We start from the raw sequence: 13,883 nt of genomic DNA, 5'->3' as shown, positions 1-13,883 counted from the left end.
GATGAGGAGCTTTTTCCCTGACTGCCAACAAAGCACCAGCACTAAAGACCGGGAGCACAATCCTTCCTCCAACCACAATTCACAGCTCCACCCAGCAAATTTACATTTCCCACCCAATTTCTTCCCACCCACCTGTCTCCAAATCCCTCTGCTCCCTACTTGCTCCATGCTTTTCACAATGGGCCCAGTTGCCCCAGGCTTTTTCAGGTTTTTTGAGATTTGCATGGTGGTGTCAACCTTAATCTTCTGCAACAGTTTATCTACAACCATGTTATTTCTTTTCCCAGCTCTCCTATTTCTTGATTAAAATAAAATTTAAAAAACAAAATACAAAACTCTCCCCACCTCCAAAGGGGAAAACAACAAGAACGGAAAATCAGGCGTGAAAATGTTAAAGCACAAATTTTGGATCTTCCCTGCAAAGTTATTCTTAAAACCTGATGCAACCAATTGGCAGTTCTTTAAACAATTTGTTTAACTTGTGTCCAAATGTCTTCAGGTTTTAGTGCTTACAGGTGGCTACTTAAGATTTACACTTTAATTTTGAGAAAGATCTAAACTGGGAACACTGAATTTTCAGTTTATCATTTGCTGATAAAAAATGGAAAGCTCAAAGTTAAAGTAGCCAACTACTGGAAAGAGTTGGCACCTGGCATTTTAATTTTTAAACATTGGGGGGTTTTGTGTAATGAGGTTATAAAGTTAGAGTCTGACTTCAGGACCACAATCAAGAAGAATGAGCTCTTAAGGATGATAGAATCACTGATGGGAAGCTCAGTTGGTCCAAAATCCAGGTTTGGTCCAAATAAATAAACAAAAGTTTGGATGCTTGTCTGGGTTTTCTACCTGCCTTGGGGCTAAAGATGTCATGAGAACAGATTCTCTCATCACAGCTGCAGCACTTCCAGTCCTGGCCATGGATGAAATATCCAGGAGAACAATCTTTCTTACAGAGCTCTGGGGCAGGGGAGGGAAGTAAGGGAAAATAGGATGGGGATTTCACAGACTTTCAAATTTGATTCCAAAACTGGGGGAAGATTCAGAGATTAGAAAGGAAAGCACATTTTTTACTCTACTTGAGTTTTGGCTGTAGTCTTCAATGCCACTTTTTACTGCAACTGGCAGAGCATGTGGCAGCTCAGAGAGTCAATAATCACAAAAAGAAAGGTGCAACTGCTTCTAAAGTTTAGGCATATTCAGTACTGTCCTAAAATAACAAACATAACTTAGTTGCATTGGTCTATGACAGGTAAGTAAAAAAAAAAATTTTTTTTTTTTTTTTTTTTTTAGGCTGTATATTGAGAAATGAAGCTTCTTCCTCTCAAGGTGTTGGGTTCTGGGGCCTTTGAATGGGAGGTTCCAACCCAGCTGTTTGTCTATGCAGGCACACCCTTAACTAGAAAATCATGGATGATAAAGACCTATTTCCATTAAGGCTATGAATCACACCAAACAGGAAATCAAACAGAAAATAAAATATTACCATGTTAACATGACAGGATCAGATGCTGAAAAAAAAAAAGAAATAAAGAAAGGTTGACTTAAAAGGAAATTTGATCTGATTTAGGGCAGGAGAATTCTGCTGTCAACTATTTCTCTAAGAATAGGCACATTGCCTAACAAGGACACTCTTGTCTATTTTAAAACCCCTTCTCATCACATTAAACAACATTTATTAAGCATGTGCATACACAGTGCAATAGCAAATGTATTTAGGGCATGCACAAAGTAATTTGATCCCCATTTCATCTCATTGGTACTGCAAATATTTCACTGCAGTTATAAAGCAAGCAAAAAAAAAAACCCACCCTGGTTCTTTACCTCTCCTGTCATGTTGCATTGGGTCACTCGGTGCCACATGATGTGATATCATGTAGCTCAATGCAAGGAGACACATGTCCCTTCTCATTGGAAATTTAAAGAAATGGAGCTTACTTTTCCCCTGTGGGAAGCTATGCAGGTCAGGTGCCCAAGACTAGCTATGGGAAGTTTGATATAATCTCAGTTTCAGTACCTACATATTTCAAATCTGATGGCATTTTTGAAAGGAAATGTGTTAGATGCCACAATTCAGCTGTAACACAGTATTTAATAAAGATAGCGTAAAAGGAATATAATTCCACAGCTTATGTTCCCTGTCACGGTGTGCACTGACACAGATTTCCAGGGAGACTCCTTTAAACAACACTTTTTAAGCATACTTTTTGAAATATACAGCATAGAACACAAAGGCCCTCAGAGAAACCTAACACTGCTGAAAGCACAGGGGTACAGAATCAAGGGAAGAGAACTGATTAATGATGAAGCCAAAATAAGGCTTTTTTTGGATGAAAAATAGTGAAACAGTTAAGCACAGAGAATATAGATAAGGAAAATGTACAGGACCTGGGGCCAAGTTCTCCTCTCAGTTACACTAGCATAATTGTGGAATAATTCTGTTTTAATTAATAGAGTTAATATGATGAGAATGGAATTATCTACATAAAGAGCATGATTGAAACATAACAGTCGAACCAGCTTTGAGGCAGCCTCTTTAATGTGTGGAAAAGAAATATACATTCTCCACAGTCCCACTTTACAGGTAGAGAAACAGAAAAAAAACCCCTAAAAAATCCCTTTGGCAGGCAAACATCCAGGCTGGGACTAGGGAAACATGACAAATTCCAGTCCAGCTCCTTCTCCACTTGGTTGCAATGCATAAATACAACTGAAGGCTATCTTGAAAGCCAAGTGAAATATTATGTGTATAAAATTATCTTGCTAACATCATGGCATGTTGCTATCTCACTCCTGAATCAAAAAGATGCAGCTTTATAGTGTGTTGGTCTGTTTAGCATCATGATGGTAACTTCAGTGTCATTAACATGTCTGTGTATTTGGATGTCACTTCTTACAGGATAAAACAATCAAAAAATTAGAAGCCTGAGGAGCAGAATCAGCAGAGATTTTAGGAAATATTTTTTTTCCTGCTAGTAAAAAACACAAGGATAAATGGTATGGACTCTGAAATGGTGGTAATACAAAAGCACTGGGATCACTGTAATTTGAATCACATATTATGGTAGAGAAAATAATTTGGAGGGTTCTAACCTCATGTCCAAGTTTTCTTAGTCTGCTGCATTGCCTTACCAGGACAGCTCAAAGACTACACTCTGCAGAGTTTTGGAGCAAGCAAGTTTTGAGCTACAAACTCCCGACTGAACTCCATAATGGTTCTTTGGGTTTGAGCAAGATAAGGTGAAGGAGAGGAACATTTAGAGTTTCCATTTCACCATTTTCACACATTTCTGATGGAAAGAATGAAGAGGGGTGTCTCTTATTCCTTTTACCTTCTAATTTCTTGTGGGTTCCACAGCCCCAGTCCCCAGCTGTGAGAAATGAGAGCCTCAGTCTGTGCCTGCACTCTGCTCTTAAACAAGACATCACATTTTATATGATGTGGACCAAAATTGGTATTAGCATGAATCTCCACTACTCTTCTATAGATGACAATAAAATCAATAATTACTAATCCAGAAACTCCCATTTACACCTTGTCTTTCCTGTGTTCTGTGAAGAACTACCAACACCAACACTACCTTAGAAGATATTTTTGGAGTGTTTCTCTATCTACTTTCCTATCAGTGTCCCAGTGTTAACAACTGAGAGTGGGAACTCTGGCCAAATATCTTGAAGGGTGAGCTCAGGGTTCCTGGTCCTGGCCGAAGCTCTCACAAGGTCCTGCCCTGAGCAGTGACACCCCAAAGCCCCAGATCCTTGAGAAGAACCAGCGCTGCCATCTCATGTCTCCACAGCTCCTGCCAGCCTCAGACACTAAAAGGGCTGTTAAGAGATTAAAAGAAAATATAGAACAAAAGAAGTCAAGCATGGGTTTTAGATGGTAAATTAAATCATATTTTCATAACCAAGTTTTCATTTTTCCCCCTCAAGACATACATTACAACAGAGAGAAGTGTCTCATCTGAAAAGAAAAAAAAAAAAAAACTCTTTAATGTTTTACCCTTTTTTAGATGTTCTATCAGCTTAAAAATATTTTTATATGTATCTACACCAAGCTTTCTATGAAACTCAAAGGGATTTGTAGACTTTGAGGAATGCATTAATCTTCTCATAAACCACCCAAACTGTAAAAAACTGTATTAATGATAAAGGAAATGTTACATTTTTTCACTAGATGTTAGGAAAACAACGTGGCGGAGGGAGGGATTCATAAAGATGATGCAAAACTTCCTAACAGCACATTCAGTTAGGAGGGTATTTTAATATTGAACATCCTTTCAAATAATTCCATTTTCAACCGGCAGATGATGGGAACACCGATGTTTTAGAGCCAGCTGCTCCTCTAGCCAGCATCTCCCCAATTTTTAAAGGAGGGAAAAAAAAAAAAAAAAAAAAAAAAAGGGGAAGGGGAAGGAAAAGGAGGGGGGTGGAAAGACGTTTGGCACGGGGTTGTGGGTCCGTGGGATCAGCTGCTCCAGCTGCAATCCCTGGTGCTGCTCTGCCCCCTGGTGCTGCCGCGGCCGCAGAGCATCCCCCGCCGAGCATCCCCCGCTGTCACTTCTCACTTCTCCGCCAAGTTCAAGGTCAGTGCCTAGCTATTTTCAGCTCATCTCTTCTTGATCCATGCAGAGAAATGACAAGGTAACGTGATTTGGGGTCAGCTGTATTACAGGAACCGTTACATAAACGGAGAAAGTGGAAATCAATCCCGGCTGACAGTGTCTTCGGGATAATCAGCGCTCACTCCATGCCGCTGTCAGCTCTCCTGCATCAAACACCATGTTACTTCTGTCACATCTCCTTAACAAAACCAGAGTCTCACTTTTGGCAAAGTAAATAAATATTTCACTCGGGCTTGCATTTAGTTCATTGTTTAGAGAACTTTAACACTTTGGACTTGCAAAGAGTCCCCATTTGGAGGAGAAAAGACAGCTTACCCTGTCAGGTCCATTACTGCCTGCAAAGGCGCTGGCAAAGATACAGTGGACTCTTATGAAACACCCCATTCCTCATATTTTGTGCTTGATTTCTTTAAGCAGACGATTGTCCTCCAAATCTCCGTCACCGAGCAGACCTCGGCTTCCCAAAGTGCTTCACCTAACCCACAGTCACCCCGGCCCCAGCCCCATCACAGCTCTTCCCCTAACATTCTAGGATACCTTCCCTCAATTTGTCTGATTATTATTGCTTTATCTGAACCATTTCCTCCCCTAAGCAGACATCTTCCCTAACGCAGAATTATGAACATATCATTTCACAAGATGCGCCGCGTTAGCCGCGTCTCGGTGGCAGCACATGGTGCGTCGGTTTAGGGGGAGAGCAGCGATTCCATCCCACCCACCTTGTGCTCCCATGGAACTGCCAAGCCCGCGGAGCTCCGCCGAGGAACAATTTGCCATAATATTAGTTGTCAGTAAATTCAAAGACGGAACTCCTAAAGCTATAAAATGGATTAGAAGCAATTTAAAAAAGAATTAACAAACTAGAGTAAGAGTATACTGTCAACAAACAAATGCTTCATCATAGCACTGTAATTTGGAATTTTAATTACCCCTCTGCTTCTGTAACAAAACAATGTCTGAACTGGCAGCCATTTGAATCTCTCACAGGTCATTGAGCATTCTAGTTAATTACTCTATGAATAGCCTGTTTTTCTCCCCTCTGGAAACACGTTTCTAATGGCAGTCAAGGTCTGACAAATGTGTCATCTACATAATTAGCTAGGAAGCAACACAAAACATTAAACATGCTTTGTGCCGACAACTATCAAAACATTTCATTTGTTGTCAATTATTCATTACTTTGTAGGTTCTGAAGGGGTTGTTATTATGAAAATAAGTCCAGATGCTAACAAGGTTAGAGTTTTTTATTCAAATTAGTAATCAGAGGACTAACTTTAAAAAATGTGTCTTGTGTACGTTTATGGCAGCGTTCAATCAGCACTAAATTATAAACGAATTTAGCTAAGTTCAAGTGAAAATAGCCATGGCAGAGCACATACACTAATTTGTGGAGTTGCAGCTCTCTTTGAAGTTTTAGGATCTAAGCTGAAGTAGCAAACTTTCAGAACCTTTGGCAAGACTAATTTGTGCTTGGTAAATAGAGTAAAGATTTTCACAGCGTGAGATAATGTAAGATTGCAAAAAAAAAAAAAAAAAGGAAAAAATATGGAGGTTTTTGAACCTTTTTTCTACTCTTCTGTCACACTGAGTAAAAGTCAAAATCAGCAATTCTGACCCCTGTAATATCTTGTCTGAACTTCGGTTTGGCTTAACAAGGAAGCCAAACCAGTTACATTCACCACTCCCTTAATAGAGCTGAAATGAATTTATCCTTGCTTTCAAGAAGAAATAGGTGCTGGTTATTTCCTTTTTCTATGATCTCATTATGATGCTGCCTGTCAAGCTACCCAGCTGGAATTGTACAGCGAAACTGTGGGGAGGAGAAATAAATGGGGAGTTGAACAATAAAATTAACTTCTTCCTTTTTAGCCAGGATTATTTCAGCTGAAGTGCTATGATGTAAATATGCAATAAAGAATAACTTCTCACAGGGCATATTTAAGAAAATAGAAACAAAAAAAAAATATTATTCACAAAAGCAAGAGGCTTGTTTTGAATCTGAAAACACACCTGCACACAAAATATTGCTCCTGTAAAAAGGTTGGGAGGCAAACCTGAGAAAAATCACTTATTGAAGGTAAGCTGAGCCCTAAAATAGGCTCATGCATTAATATTCTCCTTTCAGCTTTTAAGTCAAAGGACTTTATGGTATGGAGAACATACATGAGCGTGTAGGGGCCCATCTGTGCAGGCTGGGGGCCTCTGCCCCAGAGCCAGAGCAGCTCCTCAGGTGGGGAGCAAGGGACACAGGCACTGAAATGGGTGAAAAACTGGAGCCAAGGGCTGGAGGAGACAGGCTGTGAGCACCACACTCAGCAGAGAGCAGATCTACATCTTCAAAGCACAAAACCAGTTTGAATACAGTAAGGGGACATATGACACACTTCATTTCTTGTTTTCCTGCCCTGGAAAGGAGAGTGACTAACGTTACTAAACAGATTTGTTTTCTTTTAGCAATATTCATGTTTCAAGAAGTGAAACTGGACTGTGTTTGTAGACCCACGGCTTTCATACCTACCCTGAAATACTTGGAGCAAATAAGGTGTAAGCTTGCATTTATTAACAATTCCCACCCTTGTCATGGGAAGCTCATATATTTTTCTGTATCTGTCCCAGTGCTATTATATGATTTGTGCAAACCTTGAAGGGAGCACAGCATTTTTCTTTTATAGGGACAAATGTGGCTGCATCTGTAACAGACCAGTGTATGATGACAAAATTTGTAGAGAATAAAGCCTGGGCAGTCACTATTAGATCACAGTAAAGGGAATATTTTTCGAAACTACATCAGGAGGAGGTTTTCTGCTTTTAGAAATATTTTGTCAAGATTTGCTTTTTCCTCCAAGAAAAAAAGTAAATGGGGGAAAAAAAAAAAAAGAGCTATCCTCAAAAACTTTCCCTAAATAAACTACACTATAAAAGAAGCTCTGATGATCTCGCAGAGATTGAAATAATCCCTTTTTGAGCTAAAACTACCCATAGCAATGAAACTGAAAATACTCTAAAAGAGGGCTGGAGACTGTCTTGTAATTAACATTAAACAGATAACATATTTACGAGGAAGTCAAAATATTTTGGAAGCCGATAATCCTGTAAGCCTTAACGTGGTATAAAAACAACAAATAAATGCAAAGTGTTACTGTTACACATGCCTGCCTGATCAATGGTTTTCACATATTGATCTATAAATGGAGTTGACAGTCTGTGTTGGCTGCACATTTTCCAAGCAGCTCTATTTTTGTACAAAACCAATACGGGCAATTACCTTTGTTTGAGATGCCAAGTCTTATCAATTCAATGTGATTTAGTGTCATTTTAATTAAATATCAGGATCTACTTCAGGACAATCTATACAAACAAAGCCTCAAACTTGACTATAAGCTTGATTTGAAGTAAACATGTACAAGCCCTGCAATTTCAAAATATGGCTCAAAAACTCTGCTAAACAGAAGGTTTATATTTTTAGCAAATTTATTTCTGTCTTTTTGGCTAGCCATAACTTTGGCAAGTGTTCTATGATCACAGAAGTAAGAAACAAAAGAAGATTGCTTCCCATTTCTCTGATAATGTATTAGGGAGATAAATAAACCTACCAGTTTGTTTAACCTAATCAGAGAAAGCTCTAATACATTAACATTTTGGAATGTCTAAATAGGTTCTAATTCTTAATATAGACACCAATAAAAAAGACATTTCATTGTTTGAAGTTCTTCTGAATGAAGCAAAATGCACTTCCCTGGGGTTTAACAGATGAAAATAGCAAATATTCATTTACATTGCTGGTTCAGACACTACCATTAAGCACAGAAAGAGCCTTCACTTGCCACAGCCAGTGTCCAGCTTCATGATTTGTGCTCTTTAGACTCTACATTAATATCAATTTCAACCTTTGCACAAAGCTCAGGCATTTCCATTGAAATAAATAACATAAACCCCCAATAATCTCTTGCTTGTTTAGTTCCTGCCTCCCACATTTGCATCTGCACCACTATAAAATGCACACGTGCATATGGACCTGCTGGTGTATGAGGCACATCCTTCCCTGTCACCCTACAGAAAATAATCTGTTCACCTTCAAAAGTATAGCCCCAGGTGTGTTTACAAGCACCACAGCACATGCTTCAGACTACAGCAAATCCCTCAGAGAAAATTAGGCACTTTTGTCCTCTATAAATCACCACTCATCTTTCTACCTTTGTGCCTGGTTTACGCCCTTTATTGTCCAGAGTGGGAATTTCCTCTTTCCAAATACGTTTTAGAAATCTATATTTCTATTGATTGTTCAAAATGTGCCAAAGGCTGATTGCCTTAATCCACTGAAGTCAGTACGTTTTGCATAAGTTGAGTAAAAAATATTTGACCCATTTATTAATAGAACAGAGTATATTGCACACACCAAGCATGGACAGCAAAAGGGTGGTATGGAATCCTTTATTAAGCTGCTTCTAGTTTTTTTCAAAAGAAAAATCTCTCCAATACTAGGGCAAAAATACTCAGTCAACGTAAAACAGAAAATAAACATAATCAATGGATGCCTCATGGATTATATCCATCATCTAAACAGAGGCAGACCATGAAAACAGAAAATTTCCAAGTAGAAAGATGAGGATAAATCCTTTTTCTCTTCAAGCACAAAATAATTAGCTTTGATTAATATTCTGGTAATATATGTCTTTTAGCAAGGATCTGCATGCCTCTAAATGCAGAAGTGAAGACTGTGTGGAAAAGTGCAACGGGAGGAGCGCCTTGATTTTTAAAACAATATTATGAAATTTATATACATATATACATATATGCGTGTGTCAGCTGGACCCTTCTTTTTCAAGACACTTGGAAGGATAGGAGATACTCCCCTGCATTACTTTCCCCCAAATCCTTCTCAAGTCACATGCCCAGATATGTTAGCACAGGGCTGATACACACAATTGGTATTTCACTGTTCCTTTAACTCGCTGCACTGAAAGCCCACAGTTGAAAGCATTTGGATCCTTAGGAATTTTGCTTTTACTTTGGGCGTTAGCAAACAACTTTAAGAGGCTTATTTAAGTAAATACGCCCAAACACTTTCAGCCTGTCAATATCTAGTCAGAAAATTCTGCATGGCAAAAAGAGATGAAAAGAATTGAAACAGAAAGGAAATTAGTAGCATGGCAAGCTTTCAATCTATTATGTCGGAGCCAAGTTTGCTTGGTAAAATGACATATACTCGGTAAAATTCCGCTTTTATGTAATTAGCTGCTAAACAAATGTAACACAAAGCAACTTTCCAGCTCCCAGCCAATGAACATATATTGCACCTGGTGTGGTTGTTGGGATACGGCAGTGAATATTTATGTCTAATTTAACTTTTTAGAGCCCTTGCTCTGTAACAGTCCAGCATACTATCCCCCAAACTAAAGTTATGTAACAAGGTAATATCAACAATGAGAAACTGCATGATAAAATCCTGCCCAAAAGTGAAAAATGCTAATTTTGTCTCATTTAGCAGCTGGATACAGAAATGCTCATTAGTTTTAAGAGGGTTAATCCTTTTAACTTTTGCATATTGATATGCCAATTATGCCTAATTGTACAAGAGGCATCAGTCAAGGTAATAGTGCATAAACACATGAAAGTTATTAAGTACATCCCAACATGTAATAAAGTAGGTGTTAATTGGTAGCTGAGTTCTGCAGGCTATTGAGGTGGATAATTCATTGAGAGATGGATCACTTGTAATTTCTCTACATAATTCCTTTTGCAGTCTCATGCTGTGATGTTTTCATGCTTGTCAAAAACAACTGCAGCCTAGTGCCTTTTGTTAAACACAGCCAATAAAACGTTAGGCACCATTAAATATACTTAACTTTTAAACTTTTTCAAAGGTACAGTTCTTCCTGGTATTGCATTACAGTATTCCCAGTAAATTATTATAAGCAGTGTTCCAAGTTTTTGGTGGAAGAACACTGCAAGTCAGATAAAAGGGGAAAAACATATGCAGTGTGTCTGAGGTAAAGAATATAATTTAAATAAATGGTAAATGAGTATCTTATCAGCTGCTAAAATCTAAACAGATTTTTCACTCTAGAAATATAAGGAGAAATTAATTAAATTACACCAGAGAAATTAATCACTAGAATAACGTATTTCTAAATAAGCCTAAATTTTGAGGTTCAATTTTGAGTAAAAAGGAAATACCAGAGGTCTTGTGGCTTTCCTCCATTTAATAACTTTGTCAAAAAGCTGAATGTTTCATAGGAATCCATTACATCAACAGCAAAAAAAAAAAAAAAAAAAAAAATGGTTGGCATGGTTGTGAGAAGTGGCTGAGATCTGGGACTCTGTCCCCAGCTAACAGAGTTTTCCCCCTCATTTGCATTCTCTGAGAACAAAATGGAACTGGAGTCCAAAAAAGTGGTTAACATTGCATAAATAATTTTGTAACATCATATGGCCTCAGCTGCAAGTTGCCACCATTATGGAAGAAAATTAACCAGGGGAGACTCATACCAATCAGTTTGTTTAGTAGCTCACAAGGAGTACAGGGGCAGGGATGCAACTGGCAATAGAGTTCATCACTAACTATTTAATTTTAAAAAAATGCAAATGGATAAAAAAATGACTCTGTTAACTACTGAAATAACAGCATATATTCAGTGTCTGATTTTTGTACAATTCATTCAGTCTTACAGCAAGACTTTTTGTTACAAAATCATTTGCAGAGTTTGAAATTTCCATTTAGCTTCTTCTGTCTGCTTTTCAAGTTTGCCTTTTGAGAAACCCTTCATGTATGTGAAACTGGAAGTGCTATTCTCTACTTACTTAAGCCTTACTTAAGAGCTGTTACAACTGTGAGTTGAAATGCTGAGTAGCTGTTATGATCATGGCCACCAAAGCCAAAATCTGTATTTCATGAAGGAAAATTGTTATTCCAATGCCTAGAGATACTCCTAAAAATGTATTAGTGACTTTAAATCCCTCCTTTCAATGGATGATAATGGAACCAGTGTCTTAAAATGCATAAAATAAATCCATAGATTTTTTTTTAAAAATTTGAAGACTCAGAAAATATTAGGAGTGTTTTACTTACGGGCTCGGCGACTTTCACATTCTCAGAGAGAATCATAGATTTGCTTTGGCTCAGCCTGTCATGGTGACTGTTGGAATTTTTGATCCTCATTTGAACAGCCCCCGTGCTATGGTGGGAAGGATTAGGCTTTTCAGAGGCTGTATCAGAAGTTGAAGACCTTTCCATGGTTGCTGGGTTGACCTGAAGAATGTGAAATAAGAGCATTAATCTAGGGACTCCTCATACAAAAACGTATCAATGCCAGGTCTGTGTCACTGCAGTCAGGAGAAGAAGCTGAGTTGTCTTGCTGGCAAGATCTTGATCATCTTTGAACACCAGGATAACTATCAGCTGTGTCAGCCTGCAGTTTTATTATTGTCCTTATCACCCTCCCATCCAAACTGCCTTGGAAGAGTTAGTTTATGTAAAAGATTATCCTTATCTCAAAAGCCATTCTCCTCCATGGTGTAATCTCCCTGCAAGCCTCTGCCACATCCAGCTGGCAGCCACTCCACTTTGTCTTTGGCCCTGCTCACACGACACATTTTAAATCTTGCAAAGGGAAAGGACACGCTGTGAAGCCAATTAACATATCTTACCTCCACAGTCCCTCACGGGCCAGCTACAAGTGCATCTCAGGGCCACGCTGAAACCCTGCTAGTGTCCCAGAGCCAAACCTGGAGCTGATAAAATAGCCCTTAATTTTCACAATTCTACCAGCAGCATGGATGAGATTTTTGTTTCTCTGTCTGTTTTTAAAATCTGAAATTGAGAAATCGCTGAGCTCTCAAGCCCTTGGATGGGGGGTGGACCTAGAATGATCACAGTGCTGCTGTTCAACCTCCCATTTTGGTGTTAGAAACACTCAATTACCTCCCTTCTAGCTATTCAGAGTCCTGAAACATTTCTGGTAGTCAAAAGTTGCTTTATATTTCCTGTAGAAAACACCAAGACAGTGATGTACAACACTTGCTCTGTTTTCCTCCCCCCTTGCTCACCCTCGTACTACTACATGTAGCTCGTGGGTGCAGTAATCTACTGAGAGTCACAAGAAAACTGGCTCTTTATATTGCTGTGTAACCACATGAGAAAATGTGTAAGGAAGAGATACTACACAAGCTGAAATAGCTGGTTTCCCAACTATGGAGCCAGGGAAATGGAAATCCATTTAAGTGCAGTTATAGTCTAAACTGTTGAAAAATCAGCGTTTTCCAAACGGGTTGGAGAGCATGGCTATTTCTAGCAACATCCCCACAACTTCTGAAGGCTCTGAAAGATTAAATTCCTTGATTTCAAGAAAGCCCATTACTATGAAGACGTCATAGAGCAGAGAACACATTGTCCAGGTGTAAAGGTGGGAGGGGGAGATGGGAAGATCTGCTGCACATCTCTGGGCAGGAGCACAGCCTGTACAGGTGGGAGGACACAGCTCCCACAGCTTCAGACTCTCAGCACTGATAAAACCATCCCTCACAGGAAATTGCTCTAAATGTAGAGGATGATAACAACAGGTCATGCAGTCAGAATGGCTGAGGGTGGAAGAGACCTTGGTAAGTCATCTGGTCCAACCTGTTCAAGCAGGAACACCTAGAAGTGGTTGGCCCATGTCCAGAAGGCTTTTTATAGAACCATAGACTATTTTGGGGATTGGAAGGGACCTTAAAAATCCAACTTAAAAAAAAATCCAACCTTAAATTTCCAAATCCCCTGGCATGGGCTGGGACCTTCAGGGGAATTTATATGCATTTGTGATAGCACACTCAACAAAAGAAAGAAGGAAGTGCTTTAATATTAGCCCATTACTCACTCAACATGATGTGCCATGATAGAAACACTGAATTTAATCCAAAATATCCATACCAAAAACAAAGCTTGTGCCCATTGGCTGTTTCCTGCATTGACTCAGTTACTCAAGGATCCCCACAGAAGTTGAACCTCGGGTTATAGAAATTAGATTAAAGCTGTTTCATGTTACTTAGCAGCATGCCTGCCTATGACTGCTGCAGAGCTGGTGTATTGTACTTGAGAAAACTCTTTCCATGAATCTTTGGTGGGCAGCACTGTGTGTTCTCCCTCCCCAAGACACTTCTCACCACCTTTCAGAGCAGTTAGCACCCAAATCCATGTCACAGGGGTACTTTGCCATTTTGGCAGTAAGGACTGTAGCAGCTCCAAGCAGGAAATTATTTTTTCCCTCCTCCTAAACTTGGAGA

At 39.1% G+C, this 13,883-nt stretch overlaps 1 protein-coding gene across 1 annotated transcript in view; it reads right to left on the bottom strand.

The window, feature by feature from the left end:
• ARHGAP15 (Rho GTPase activating protein 15) overlaps positions 1–13,883 on the bottom strand; it is a 320,977-nt gene that overhangs the window by 292,465 nt on the left and 14,629 nt on the right. The window contains exon 2 of the mRNA XM_053948319.1: positions 11,692–11,871. Within this exon, the coding sequence (XP_053804294.1) occupies positions 11,692–11,871 (180 nt within the window). The remainder of the gene's footprint in view (positions 1–11,691; positions 11,872–13,883) is intronic.

This window comes from Vidua chalybeata, chromosome 7, assembly GCF_026979565.1.
Source record: "Vidua chalybeata isolate OUT-0048 chromosome 7, bVidCha1 merged haplotype, whole genome shotgun sequence".
Lineage (NCBI taxonomy): Eukaryota > Metazoa > Chordata > Aves > Passeriformes > Viduidae > Vidua > Vidua chalybeata.
This window is presented reverse-complemented; position numbering and strand designations above follow the sequence as displayed.